The sequence below is a fragment of the Corylus avellana genome, chromosome 7 (genome assembly GCF_965113065.1).
Source record: "Corylus avellana chromosome 7, dhCorAvel1.hap1.2, whole genome shotgun sequence".
Classification (NCBI taxonomy): Eukaryota; Viridiplantae; Streptophyta; class Magnoliopsida; order Fagales; family Betulaceae; genus Corylus; species Corylus avellana.
In genome coordinates, this window is record NC_142496.1 from 20,835,522 (window position 1) to 20,850,267 (window position 14,746).

Sequence of the window (14,746 nt, forward strand, 5' to 3'; positions counted from 1 at the left end):
AAAAGTAGCTAATAAAAAACAAAACAAAAAACTGTTTTCGATAAAGACAAACGCAAATTTTGCGTCAATTATCTACATGATATAAAGAAATAAAGAATGTGAAGATGCTGTTAGGCAGCCGCCTTAGCTGTCTAGTGATCAGCCACGCAGCATACTTATAAGGATCGAAAAGGGGCTCCCAAAACGAGTGAAGCTCACTTGCCATTTGGATAGTTGGATGGCAATCAAGGGCACAGAAACGCGCAGAACTTTCTAGAATCTTTTGTTGATGACTAGTTTCAACTGAAAATAACGCAGAGAAACTTCGTGTAAACTTCGAAAATACCTCACGCCGACAAAAATATCTCCCTCTCTCACCTCTCTAGAAGTTTCCTTCTTCGTCACCCCCATAAATACTCAGAGTCTCACCCCTTTCACTTCCCAAACAAACACCAGCTGCTTCAGGGTTTCAAAACCAGCGAAAATCTCAAAGCTTTCGAAAACCCAACTCACCAATTGTTGTCTCAAACCCGACTCGACTCGACTCGTCGTGTGTGTTTCTCTGTTTCAAGCATTTGTGTATATGGAGGGAGTGAGAGTTAAAGAGGAGGAGTCGGTGACATGCGCTGGGGGGTCGTCATCCTCCTCGTCCAACTTCTTTCCGCAGCCGATGGAGGGGCTGCACGAGGTGGGTCCGCCTCCGTTTCTTACCAAGACCTTTGAAATGGTGGAAGACCCATCGACAGACTCGATTGTTTCGTGGAGTGGAGCACGCAACAGCTTCATCGTTTGGGACCCTAACAAGTTCTCCACCATCCTTCTTCCTCGCCACTTCAAGCACAGTAACTTCTCCAGCTTCATTCGCCAGCTCAACACATATGTAAGTATCAGTTCCCTCTTCTGAAGAAAATTGCATTTCTGTTGATGCTTTTGCAGAAATATATCTGGGTTTGCTTTTACATCTGCTAAGTATGCCTTCTTTGTTCTGTTGTTTTTGAGTGATTCTGCAAATAGCCAGTAGAATTATCATTTGAGTTATCTTTTGCAGGATTTCGTAGATTCTTTCATTTTGAAAGGCTCTTAATGTCCCAAATTTGCAGTAGTTTTGTTTAATTCGAGTTGGGTTAGTAAAATTTGAATGTTTAATTGCATTAGGCAGACTTAATCAGTCTTTTTTTTTTTTTTTTGGCTGCATATTTTGATTCCAATCTGTTGATGAATATCTGGTGAGTTTGTCTTGTTTGGGTTTGTTTGGATTTCCATCTTCTATTTTGCTTATTTAGCTGTTTGCATCCCATGGAGATCTGGGGATTTATATCGTCAAATTATTCATTCAATATCTGGGTTAGAATATTAATTAAATAATAAAATTTATCTTTTTTATTCAATTTTTTTAATAAATGATAATTTAATATGAGTTCAAACTTATCTAGAATATTAATTAAATAATAAAATTTATCTTTTTTATTCAATTTTTTTAATAAATAATAATTTAATATGAGTTCAAACTGTGTATCTTTCGTTCACTTTCTATTTCAATTAAATATCAAACGATTTGACTAAATTAATGTTTCTTCCCTTCTACAGAAATTTGGACCTGATTAATATCTTCTTTGTCTTCAATATTACAGCGGGTCCAGTGTTTTCTCTGACATATTGCCTTTAATCATCTAAATATTAATTTATTTATGTATTTGGTGATGAAAATTTCCTCTCTTCCCTCATTTTCTTTCTGTCAATTGAAATGGGTTTTACTTATCCAAGATTTCGTTCCAGTTTTCTTTGGTGGGCTTTACCAGCTACATCTTTTTGGGTGATCAGTTTCAAGGTTTCCTAATCTCTTTAATGTTGGGGAATTGGATGCAGGGTTTCAGAAAGGTTGATCCTGATCGATGGGAATTTGCAAATGAAGGGTTTCTAGCAGGGCAGAGGCATCTATTAAAGACCATCAAGAGGAGAAGACAAGTGTCGCATGGTATGCAGCAAGGAGGAGGAGGAGGAGCAGGAGGAGGAGTCGGAGCTTGGGTTGAAGTTGGACAATACGGCTTGGAAGGTGATCTTGAAAGGTTAAAGAGAGATAGAAGCTTGTTAATGGCAGAAATTATGAGGTTGAGGCAGCAACAACAGAATTCGAGGGTAAAAATGGTTTCCATGGAGGATAGGTTACAGACCACAGAGAGAAAGCAGAAACAGATAATGACTTTTCTTGCTAAAGCCCTCAGTAACCCATCATTTATCCAGCAATTTGCTCAGAGGAATGCTCAAAGGACAGAATTTCGAGGCGTCGAAATCGGACGAAAGCGGAGATTAACCACAGGCCCAAGTGTGGAGAGTTCACCAGAACCAGTGTCATTGGAGGCAGGCAGTGGCCAAGTTGTGGGTTTTGCAAGCCAAGATCAAGAAGAATTGGCAACCATGGAGTCAGAAATTGAAACTTTTTTCTCAGCAGCCTTGGACAATGAATCAAGCAGTGATATCAAGGATCCAATTGAAAGTTTGATACCCTCCACAACAAATGGCTGCAATTTGGATTTTGCCAATGAAACAATATGGGAGGAACTACTGAATGATGATTTAATTGCTGTGGATCCAGTGGAAGAAGCTGTGGTGGGTGATCAATCAGAAATCGATGTGGGAGTGGATTATTTGTTTGCAAAACCTGCCGAATGGGGTGAGGATTTGCGAGGCCTTGTGGATCAAATGGGTCATCTCAGGTCGATGCCCTGACCATTATGATCAAATATATCAAAAATAAGGCAATTAGCAGAATATATTCTGAATATATTCTTATCAGACATGATGTGTATTCTGGGTTGGTCTCTGCAGCTCTTGATCTATTCCTATATTGTCTTTATCGGTATATGACTTACAAACTCTAGTTTGATTGCTTTGTTGCTAGCTTTACAGTATTTATTTTTCTGGGTGATAAAAGATACGTGGTTTCTCATGAAGCAGGGATGGAGAGAGTTGTAAGGAGGCCAGCAGCTTTCGTCCTCATCTGTATCCTTTAATGATTAAACCGGTCACCCTAAAATTTTCTGCTATTTTTCGTTGCACTTTGAATCACTTCGATGGTTTTTGATTTGCTGTTTTGTTTTCTGCATTTTGCAGGCGGACCAGCCAACAGGAACCATCATGGTGGGGTTTTATTCATTGACTCGTCTCCTCCAAGCTCTAGTTATAGTATCTGCCTTCCTTAATTTCTCTTTTATTTATATATATATATATGTGGGATTCTAATTCTAATTTGTTAATTTCTCTTTAATTCCCTCGGTTGTACATAAGATCAATTAAGTTCTTGTTTATATTTGAAATATTTGATTATATATAATATATATATTTTGGCCATTTTTATGTTGTTGATGAGCAGTCTTTGGTTTCTGGGTGTGGAATCTGAATTTATTCTTTTTGCTGCATCACAAAACTTCATTTCTCTCATAATTATGGCTATAAGATCTGTGCGTACTGCAATTATTTGATGAATACTTTTGGTGTATTCAATCAAGCTGCCCTTAAGGGTATGATATTCTCTTGGTAATTAAGTTAAGCAGACTCACCCATGGAGGATTGAGAAGCATAACAACTACATACTACTAATTAAGGGGTGTCTGCCTCTAAACTTGATTAATTAGCTCCCTACAGCTACTATACAACAAACTTGTGTATTCCCTTTCCTTGAATTTTTTTTTTTTTTTTTTAATTGAAAATTTTTTTTGGTTATTTTTGTCTTTTTACTAGTCTTAGGGAACATTGACATTTTGTTGATAGTTTAGGGTGGACATTGACATAATTAATAATGCAGGGAGATATATTGACAATGAGTGGCAGTTTGAAAGGGTTATATGAACTTTTCTCTAAGGATTTTCTTAATGAGTTGGGAAAATTGATCGATCTATTGGGAATTAATGTGAATAATTTTTTAAACACATAATGGGATAGATTGTTAAGTTTTAAGGAAATTTAGATTTTTTACGATCACAAGGTTTGAAGAGAATTTTTATATTACTTTTATTCACCAAACGCTGTTTAAATAGTACAAATAGGATAATAACAATTAATTAATAAAAAAGTAGACTTTAACATTAACAAAAAGAGATTTATATAATACTTTTTATTAACTCCGAAAGCTACGCTAAATCTAATATTAAAATAGTGATAACTTAATAACTTTAATTTCTATTTTGAGTCCTATCACATTCACGAGTCAACTAAGCCAATCCCTTTTGTTTTGAACTTATTATAAAAAACGTCATTGCTTTTTGTACTCAAAGTTGGAGATATTATAATATCTTAAGTTCCACAGGTATAGTAAACGTCATTGCTTTTTGTACTCAAAGTTGGAGATATTATATATATCTTAAGTTCAACAGGTATGGTATATTGGTCAAGTAGTCTCAATCTGAGTATGGAAAACCAAGTGGTCCATCTTGGGATAAATATCTCCTTAATATTCACTATGAAGAAGATGATGATAAGGGATGCATGCATCTCATTCATTATCAGATGATGAGGGAATTGGTATGTTTTTGTTTCCATCTACTGATCTACAACAATATAATACTTTTGGTGTATTTTATCATCAAGCTGGTCTTAAGGCTATGATATTATATTTGCCTTGATAGGTTAAGCAGACTCACACTTGGGTGCATTGAGAAGCATAACAACTACATGGTCCGGATGGTGTCGAACGGGACGCCAATCTAGCCACTCTACCTTGTTGATCATAAAATACATCGTACAGAAAGGGTCTAGACGAAATACTGAACGAAGCTCTCTGTGGTCCGAACGAGGCTCTCTGCTCTCTGTTTATTTGGACAAACTATGAACAGGTTTGGACGAGAATAGGGAAGTGATCCTACTTTTCACAAAAATCTTCCATAACTTTATTTCTAACACTTCCAGAACTCCTCCTTAGTTCCATACAATGTTTATACATCACACATGGACGTAAAAACACCAACTTTTTACGTGAAAACTTTCCATTTTTGGCTTTTAACATTCAAAATGACAAAACTCACAAACTTCTCATCTATTTACTCAACACTTCAACAAAATAATGATAAAAAAGGGTGTAGTTTACTTACCCTTATAGCTAGCCTAGGTCCTTCAAGATCTCCAAGTATCTCCTCCTTGAGACTAAAACTAAGTAAGAAATAAACTCTTTTAAGTGTTTTCATCCGAATGCTCAAAAACTCTTTCGTTTTTTGGTCTGAAAGTTGGAAGGAGAGTGGATTTTCTTCAAAACCAGTAGACAAAAACGCCCGTTTTGTTAACTTGTATATATGGTCTGCAAAGTTAAAGAAGTGGCCGGGGATTTTCTTATTTAGCCCAACTTAGATATGTGAGATGAGCATGCACTAATGGCGTCTTGTTTGGGGAGGGGGATTCAGTGAGAAAGATAAAATATTGGTGCAAGTTGGATGGCAATCTGCTACCAACTGAACTGAAACATGCAAAAATCTCATTGATATGTGAGTTTGAAAATGAAATATATTTCGCATGTTCATCAAAAATCAAAACAATATGGAAAAGACAAAATTGTATCGTTATCAATCCATGTCTAGGATTTTGAAAATATATTCAATGTCGACAAGCACTAGCAAGCTAGCAATCACATGATTGAGCATGCAAAAACTAACAAAGAAAAATCTGAACGTTGAGACAAACGAAGAGGATGAGGAATCCCAAGAAAATGGCAGTCAATTCCAAGGAAGCATATCCTGTCCTACAAAGACAGCGAGATAAAACGAATCCTTCGTCCGGTTGGATAACGATAAGCAATTTCCTGGTTTTCTTTTTAGCCTATCCACCCAACCCAAGTGGGCCATAATAATTGCACTATTTTTTGTGTTATTCTCTCACCAAAAGGTACTGTTGGTTGGGGATAGAAATTGACGCCAATTACCTACTCATGTGGTTGTTGCGAAAGAGTTAATTTGTATGAGATTTATGTGTTCCGATAGGTGGCGGGTCAAGTAAAATTTGAACGGTTAGGCTACTTATGTAAATATGATTTTGTTTTGGGCTAAGCCCACAAGGTTTTATTATTGAGTTTATCTCAAAATGCCTTATATTAAAAGCATATTCCTTCAAATAAACAAATCATCTTTTTTCACACACATGCAATGTGTGCGTTTCATTAATCACCCCCTCATGAGACCCAGCATTTAGGGGTAACCGCTAATTACACTAACCGTTAACCGCTAATCATTTTTGAAGGCGGTTAGTAAAAACCGCTAACCACCTAGGTGGTTACGGTTAGTAGTTTTAGGTTTTTTCAAAATTGTTAACCAACTATGCCTTTAATACCATTTATAACACCGCACTCCCAATGACAGACAATATTGCCTGCTTCTGGCTCTCCAAACCAGATTTTTCAAGAGGTCACCCATCCTAGTACTATTCTCGCATAAGCTTGCTTGACTACGGAGTTCTGATGGGATCATAATCATCACTGCTTGAAAACGCGTTATTGTCATGAATGGTGCAAGTATACATATAAGCACATCCTCATCTCCATACCCAAGCGATATGGGACGTCACAACTTATGTAAATATATAGGTTTTATATAAGTTCTCTCACATTACTTAGCTAAATTGTTAACAACACCGACAAATAATTACTATGGATTCTTCAGTTCGGGCAAATATGAGTTGAGCAAACTTTGTTAATTAGGAAATCCATCTTATTTTTTAGAGTTAAATGTTTTTTCAGTACTTGTGCTTTGCGCTAAAATCAAATAATCACATCGGTTTTCAAAAATATCACAAATGGTACCTATGATAAGCAAATAAACCCACTCGGTACTTCCATCATGATTTTATTAGTTTTTTTTTTTTACGAAGCGCCACGTCACCTTTACATGTGGACTGGTTTCTGTGGTTTCAAGGCGACACGTGGCGTGGTACCTGTGTTTTTGGGTGACACGTCAAATTTAAAAAATATTTAAAATAATATGTAACAAAAAAAAAAAAAAAATTTGAGGAGTTGGGTTGGGGGTGGCTGATCACCCCATTTTAGCCAAAGGGGGTGGCCGACCATCCCTATTTTAGCTAAGTTGAGCCACCCCAATAGGCAGCTAGGACCACCCCCAAGTCTTAGGGGTGATTCGGCCACTTCCAATGGCCAAATAATGAAGAAAAAACAAAAAAAATTAAGGGTTTGCCTTTGGGGGTGGCCGAACCACCCCCAAAGGCCATGGGGTGGCTTCGGTCACCCCCAGACCGGCCGATCTGGGGGTGACCGAAGCCACCCCAAGACTCTTGAGGGTGGTTCGGCCATCCCCATTTTGCTAGTTGCGAGGTGGCCGAACCACCCCCATGGCCTATGGGGGTGGTTCAGCTACCCTTGGCTGCCCATTGGGGGTGGCTCAAAATGGGGCTGGCCAGCTACCCCCTATGGCCAAAATGGGGTGTCTAGCCAACCCCAGCCCAACTCCCCAGATTTTATTTTATTTTATTTATTATTTATTCTTTTTTCAAGTTTGTTAATTGGTGATTTCAAGTTTTTGGTTTTTTATTACATATTATTTTAAATATGTTTTAATCTGACGTGACACCAAAAAACATAAGTACCATATCACGTGTCGCCTTGAAACCATAAGAATTAGTACACGTGTAGGGGTGACGTGGTGTTTCGTCAAAAAAAAAATAACAGAATCATAACAGAAGTACCAAGAGGGTTTATTTGCTAACCGTAGGTACCATTAGTGATATTTTTTAAAACCGAGGTGACTATTTGATTATGAGGTAAAAGCATAGGTATTGGAAATGCATTTAACTCTATTTTTAAAGACTAGTGAGATGCGAAGAATAAGAAAAATGCACCCAAAAAAAAAAAAAACTAACACACAAAGATTTATGTGATTCATCACTAAGGGTTACGTTCACAGAGTTTTAATGATGTTTTACTATTTCTTGAAAAACAATACAGGAAACGTCAATTACATTCGTATAAAAACCCTAAAGTTAGAAGCGACTATAAATACAGCTCTCAATTTGGTCAAAACATCGCCTTGGGCCAAGCCTCCACTCCATGGACTAAGCTTCCGAAAAAAATTCTCATTAAACCATAGTGCTTTCAATGTCAAACCGAGTCAAGTACAAACCCGGTTGAATACAAATTAGACTCCACGTAACCTAAGAAACTTGCCTGACAAGTGGAGTTTTGTAGGGAAAAGACGGGGAGCCCTTTTTGTTTTGTTTTTTTTTTTTTTTTCTGCAAACTAGAATTGGGTGTTGGGGGTAGGTATCCCCACCCATCAACATAAAAGTAATACTGAAACGAAAAACCACCATCATTTGTTGAGAGTGAGTGGGATCAGCCTAGCTAATCCATCCATCAGCCTCTCACTTTTGAGGTTACTTGTAAGCCTGGGTAAGTTTCGGTCCGGAAAAGGAAATCTCGAGAAAAAGTAGGCGACCAAAAAAAGACTCACGAATTTGAATCTCACTGCCCCATTTGCAAAACAAAGACACCACCACCAATGGTGTCATACATAAGTGGAACCTGTTGTGACTGTTTCCTCTTTCGTGTCGACTTATTATCGGCTTTCTTTTGTTGCGTGGGTAATAATGTACCACAAGATATAGGGTCAGTTATCATAATTTTTTTTTTTTTTTTTTTTTTGAAGTATTTAATGTATTTTTTAAGAGCTTTCTAATCAAATTATATATATATATATATATATATATATAATTTTTAGGATTTTTGTTTTTTTTGTTTAGAATTAAGTTTTTTTTTTAAGCTTTTCAAATTGGATTCCCATAGGCAAAATAAAAAATCGTTGAAATCTTCCATAAATAAAAAGTTTGCTTCGAGGCTTTTTATCTTTATTTTCTTTGTAAATTTGAGGAATCTCTTATGGGTTAATTTACATCCAATAATTAAGAAATTTATCCATTTCATTCAATTTTTTTTTTTCTTCTTTTTTGGTAGAGGAGTTATGAATGTAAAGGTAACGATTCGTGTTCGCGTGTTAGATTCGGATCATGTCAATGCATATGTATCAGATTATATAAGTCAACCCTAACTCGACCAATCTAATTAAACGGGTCAAACCCTTTAACTCCAACCTTTTAATTTTAAATTGGGTTTGTGTGGGGTTTACGGGTTATGTAAAAAATTGCCAGCCATTATGTCACATGTTAGGTTTGGGTCGTATTGATGCATGAATATAAGACTATATAGGTCAACTTTAATCATATCCATTTAGTTAAATAGGTTAGACTATTCAACCCTAACACTTTCATTTCGTGTTAGGTTCATGTCAAATTCCCAGGTCCTATTAAAAATTGTCAACATGAATATATTACCCTCAATATGGTCTTTGGTAAATACCATAATGATTGCAACATTAAAAAAAAAAAAATGTAATTACATAATAACCCTAGAGTTTAACCTTGATTTTAAACAAAACTTTGAATTTTGTTTTGTTTGTTTGTTTGCATTTTTTAATCTAACAGGGAACCTCCACTTCCTGTCCAGTGACTCCAGTCCATCCTCCAAAGAAACCATTAAAAAAAAAAACCCAAAGTCTGTCAGTTAAAGCACATCAACCATAATGGAACATCAAAAGATAAAATATACATTTATTTAGTACTATAATAAACTTTAATTGGTCCTTTATATATTTACTCAGTAACTTTATCATATTTGAGCAATAAATATTTACCTTCAAAATGGTTTTACAGTAAAATATATATGTAAAACAATTGGTATAAGCTTGGGTGCCAATGCCATCATTGGAAAGTGAAGAATATGGGTCTAAGTATATAGAACTAGCACTTACAAATTCTTTGGGAGACCATAGACCATACCCCCCCCATCCCCCTACACCCCCTGCTCCCTATACTTTCAAAGTTCTAATGATTTGAATCTTCAATTGACTAAAAGTAATGAAAACTTACATAAACAGTACATTAAATGATTTTAAAATACGACTTTTAAGAACACATCAAAGCGTTCAGTAAAATTGCAATTTGACATATAAACTCGTTGTTTAACCTTTAAAATTTTGTTTTTTTTTTTAAAAAAAAACGTACCCTATTACATGCTATTTGAAAAGACAAATTTTTTATGTTTTTATGTCCAAATTTTAAAAAAAATGCACTTCCAAACCATTCATCAATCTTTCTTAATCGAATTTCTTAATCGAATTTAGAAGGGTCCCAAGTATGATGCCATTGAGATTTATGCTTGTGGGACTCATTGAGAGAGTCAAATGATTACACAAGCTTTGACATGATATGATATGATATGATATTGATGAAATTGAAATTTCATGGTTCAATTTGTGATCAAGACAAAGACAAGGTTTAAAATTTAATAATAATAATAAAAAGAATAGAAAAAATCGCCATCTATTCCACCAATATAATCATTCATATATAGAAAAAGACATGCAGGGTATCCATCAAGAGGCGTATGGAGACAGCCCTCCTCAGTCCTCAGTCCCCTCCCCTACCCCCACCACTTCTCTTCTCCCCCCCCCCCCCCCCCCTCCCCAAACCCTCTATAAAAAAAAGACCCAGCAGAGCCCCTCCTGCAAGAACCAGGCACCTCTCTTTCTCTGTCTCAGAAAAATGGTTTTGTGGGAAGAAACCCTTGAAAGATTGGTGGGTGTGGAGGTGTTGTTCACAGTGTTGGGCGTAGTAGTAGTAGGAGTTTTAGGATACTTGTATGGGCCTTACTGGGGTGTCAGACGGGTACCCGGCCCACCTTCCATTCCCTTTGTAGGGCACCTCCCCTTGCTGGCTAGGTACGGCCCTGATGTCTTCTCTGTCCTTGCAAAACAATACGGCCCTATTTTCAGGTCAGTGCAGACTTCTTCTTCCTTCACACTACAATTTCTTTCAACCCTTTTAGGGCATGATCATTTTTCTTTTTTCCATTAAAAATAAATAAATAAATAATGATTATTTCTTTGTTGAGCTTGAGCCTTGAGCATATCTCTAGACGGTTGGACATCCCTTATTGGGTAAGGTAATGCGTATGGGGGCCAAGGGGGATGTGTATGACTATGGTCATATAGCAAGTGTCAGTGTCGGGGGGGTCTTTCTTTTACTCTCTTTGATTCAAAGTCTCAAGATTAAAGTCTATTCAAGGGAATAAAGGGTTTCAAAATGAAAGTGGATTGGTTTTTCATTGCCTTCCCCTTTCATAGGAATAGGATCCTCCACCGGTCCATAATGGACCGAAGGGTATCCCGTTCATGATTGGAATTTTTATTTTAGAAATTTTAGAACCACAAATGAAACATTTGTCTCACAAACAAAAAATAATAAAAAAATATTATTTAAGATAATAAAAAAATAAATCAAATAATAAAAAATAAGGGGTAGCTGGCTACCCATTTTGGTTATAGGGGGTGGCCGAACTATCAAATTTTAGCTGGAGGTGGATTGAGAGCCACCCCAATGGCCCGACAGGGGTGGCTGGACCACCCTATGGCCCTTGGGGGTGGTCCGGCCACCCCCAACGGCCAAACGATTTTTTTTTTTTTTTTTTTTTCGTTTGGCCCTTGGGTCGGCCTTGGGGGTGGCCGAAACACCCCCGTTGAGCCATGGGGTGGCCGGTCTAGGCTGGCTGAAGCCACCCTAGGCCAACGGGGGTGGTCCCGCCACCCCTTAGTTTTTTTAAAATTTTTTTTAATTTTTTTTTATTATTTTTGAAGTATAAATAATATTTTTATTATTATTTATATTAATAGGACAGATGTCCCATTTATGGCCCTATAATCTCTTTAAAGAGATCTTGGCCATTAACTAGATGTTCTCTAATCCAAAATGAATTTGAGAGGATCCTATTCCTCCTTTCACAAAGATGGTATAATTTCACGGTCAAAGTTTAAAGTTTGTGCATTTAACTGTGTTTATAATATCATTGTTGATTTTTTTTTTTTTAAATGTTTAAATAATGTGGTATCATGTACATCATTATATGCATGAAGAAGAATTCTCTCCATTAATGGTCAAAATTTATAGTTGGTACATCTAACAACGGGAATACCATCATCTCCGGTTCATTTTAATTATATTATAGGGGTATTTTTGTCTTTTCAATTTTTGAATGAACAAAATACCCTTCTAAAATATAACTAACTGGATATTATCTAAGTCAAATGAACAACTTTCTAAAAGGCGTGTTAACATTGATTTTATACCCGCCTTTAGATACATCAAGTTTAAATCTTTACAAGAAAATAAAAATAAAATTAATAGAATTCTATTCTTAGATGCACAAACTTTAAATTTAAAGTCTATTTGGAATTGTATTAAAGAAGTTAAAAAGTATTTTTAATACCTAAAAATCTACGCCATACAAAAAGTTAACACGATTGCTAAAGAATTTCAAACGTACTTCTTTGACTTTTTTATTATAAAAATTGTCAAAAATGCACTTTTAAAAAAGAAAAGAAAAACTTAAAAAATAAATTTTTTTTTTTCTAAAAAGCTTTTTGATCACCTTCAAGGGCTGCCCGACTTTGTTTGTGGAAAAACAAATAATTTTGCCTCTCCACTTTCCCTTGCCGACATCTATCCGCATGTTTTTCCTGACCTTAATTTCCGTTTGTTTCCAAGGAAAAACTAGAGTCACCCAAAAAAAAGAGTGCAACAAATGGGACAAACGAGAGAGACAGAGAGTTAAGCAATCCTGCGTAGCCCACTGATCGTTGAAATGACATTATTTGGTGCGAAAAATGATTAAAAAAAAAAAAAAAATTCTCAAACTCTTATAAAAGTTGAATAAAAATAAATGTGGTAATGTTTTGAGCAGGTTTCACATGGGTAGACAGCCACTGATAATTGTAGCAGATCCGGAGCTTTGTAGAGAGGTGGGGATAAAGAAATTCAAGGATATTCCAAACAGAAGTGTACCCTCACCCATATCCGCCTCCCCTCTTCATCAAAAGGGTCTCTTCTTCTCCAGGTATTTGATGTTTCTATACACTTTACAGAGAAGTTCAAAGCAGGGGAGATGAAGATTAATGTCATTTTAGACACTACTGATGGAAGTTGAGTGCTTGCAGGGATGCCAGATGGTCAACCATGCGGAACACAATATTATCACTCTACCAGCCATCACACCTTGCCAGACAAATACCCACCATGCAATCTTTCATTGAATCTGCAACTCAAAATCTTCACTCCTTTGAAGAAGAAGACGTCACTTTCTCCAACCTTTCCCTCAAACTGGCCACTGATGTTATTGGACAAGCAGCATTTGGTGTCAACTTTGGCCTCTCTAAGCCGCTGTCTATCAATGATTCAGTTCAGATTGCTGTCAACGAGAATGATGATAAGGAAGTCTCAGACTTCATCAACAAGCACATTTACTCCACAACACAGCTTAAAATGGACTTATCTGGCTCATTTTCGATCATTCTGGGTCTACTTTTTCCCATTCTCCAGGAACCTTTTAGGCAGATCCTGAAGAGAATACCTGGAACAATGGACTGGAAAGTTGAGCATACTAATCTGGAACTGAGCGGCCGGCTTGATGAGATTGTAGTGAAAAGAATGAAAGACAGGGAAAGGCCTTCAAAGGACTTCTTGTCACTCATACTGAATGCGAGGGAGTCGCATACGGTATTGTTAAATCACCACTTATCCAAATTGTATAGAAATGAGATAATGAATTTAATAATTTAATTTATGTTCTAACAGGTATCAAAGAATGTCTTCACACAAGACTACATTAGTGCAGTTACTTATGAGCACTTGCTTGCTGGATCTGCCACCACAGCCTTCACATTGTCTTCTGTTGTCTATTTAGTTGCTGGACATCCAGAAGTTCAGCAGAAGTTGCTTGCAGAGATTGATGGCTTTGGCCCACCTGATCTCATGCCAAGCGCTAATGATCTTCAAAACAAATTCCCTTATCTCGAACAAGCAAGGCTCTTTAAACTTTTCTTTCTGACAGTTGAGCAAGGTTTGAAGTTGCATGTGCTAACCAAAGTGTTTCATTTTTCTCTTGATTGTTTGAGTGCAGGTCATTAAAGAAGCCATGAGGTACTACACTGTTTCCCCATTAGTTGCAAGAGAAACATCAAAGGAAGTAGAGATAGGAGGTTATCTTCTTCCAAAGGTATTATTTATATAACTGTCATACAATTTGTAAATAGTCTATTAAATAGTATTTCTCTATTTATACATGTTTGAATGTCATACATCGCCTTTATGTTGATTGGTGTCATTTTGTTCATATGATGTAATGAGCAGGGCACATGGGTGTGGCTAGCACTTGGAGTACTAGCAAAAGATCCAAAGAACTTCCCAGAGCCAGAAAAGTTCAGACCAGAGAGGTTTGACCCAAATTGTGAAGAACAGAAAAGAAGGCATCCCTACGCTTTCATACCCTTTGGAATTGGGCCCCGATCATGCATTGGCCAGAAATTTTCCCTACAGGAAATAAAGCTCTCATTGATTCATTTATACAAGAAATATGTATTTAGACATTCGCCCACCATGGACAAACCTTTGGAACTTGAGTATGGCCTAGTTCTCAACTTCAAGCATGGTGTCAAGCTTAGAGTCATAAAACGAACATCCATTTTGTCAAACATGGCTCACTAAACTCTTCACTCATACATGGTGATGCACGCAATAAGACACTTGAGGCTGTTTTGGTTTCAGGAAATTGCAATAAATCAATCATCTTCAAGGTGTTCACCCTAGTGCTGTTCATATTTTTAAGTATTTTTTCTGTAATTAGCTCCATGGCTTCATATTCAAGGTGTGTTATCCAGAAAGCTGATGACTTAAA

General features: G+C 36.6%; 2 protein-coding genes across 5 annotated transcripts; both read left to right on the forward strand.

Moving 5' to 3' along the window:
- Nucleotides 1–405: 405 nt before the first annotated feature.
- HSFA2 (heat shock transcription factor A2) lies at nucleotides 406–3,327 on the forward strand. Of its 4 annotated transcripts, none has more exons than XM_059597594.2 (3): nucleotides 406–859; nucleotides 1,846–2,693; nucleotides 3,091–3,327. In XM_059597594.2, the coding sequence occupies exons 1-3, from the start codon at nucleotides 563–565 to the stop codon at nucleotides 3,134–3,136; spliced, it is 1,191 nt and encodes a 396-aa protein (XP_059453577.2). In that variant the 5' UTR covers nucleotides 406–562; the 3' UTR covers nucleotides 3,137–3,327. The 4 variants fall into 4 exon arrangements, 2 of the variants coding, with proteins under 2 accessions (XP_059453577.2, XP_088374310.1); XR_009440531.2 differs by having other exon boundaries at nucleotides 468–859; nucleotides 1,846–2,836; nucleotides 2,935–3,327; XR_009440532.2 differs by having other exon boundaries at nucleotides 468–859; nucleotides 1,846–2,836.
- Nucleotides 3,328–10,518: 7,191 nt separating this feature from the next.
- CYP711A1 (cytochrome P450, family 711, subfamily A, polypeptide 1) lies at nucleotides 10,519–14,657 on the forward strand. Its single transcript, XM_059598427.2, has 6 exons — nucleotides 10,519–10,793; nucleotides 12,758–12,910; nucleotides 13,011–13,569; nucleotides 13,648–13,872; nucleotides 13,973–14,068; nucleotides 14,203–14,657. The coding sequence occupies exons 1-6, from the start codon at nucleotides 10,564–10,566 to the stop codon at nucleotides 14,554–14,556; spliced, it is 1,617 nt and encodes a 538-aa protein (XP_059454410.2). The 5' UTR covers nucleotides 10,519–10,563; the 3' UTR covers nucleotides 14,557–14,657.
- The last annotated feature ends 89 nt before the right edge of the window (nucleotides 14,658–14,746 follow it).

Excerpts from the sequence above, each read along its gene's own strand:
- HSFA2 (XM_059597594.2), top strand. The coding sequence starts at position 563 with ATGGAGGGAGTGAGAGTTAAAGAGGAGGAGTCGGTGACATGCGCTGGG. Across the intron at positions 860-1,845 it reads TTCGCCAGCTCAACACATAT|GGTTTCAGAAAGGTTGATCC; the intron begins GTAAGTATCAGT and ends AATTGGATGCAG. Across the intron at positions 2,694-3,090 it reads GATCAAATGGGTCATCTCAG|GCGGACCAGCCAACAGGAAC; the intron begins GTCGATGCCCTG and ends TGCATTTTGCAG.
- CYP711A1 (XM_059598427.2), top strand. The coding sequence starts at position 10,564 with ATGGTTTTGTGGGAAGAAACCCTTGAAAGATTGGTGGGTGTGGAGGTG. Across the intron at positions 12,911-13,010 it reads AAGGGTCTCTTCTTCTCCAG|GGATGCCAGATGGTCAACCA; the intron begins GTATTTGATGTT and ends GAGTGCTTGCAG. Across the intron at positions 14,069-14,202 it reads GAGGTTATCTTCTTCCAAAG|GGCACATGGGTGTGGCTAGC; the intron begins GTATTATTTATA and ends TGTAATGAGCAG.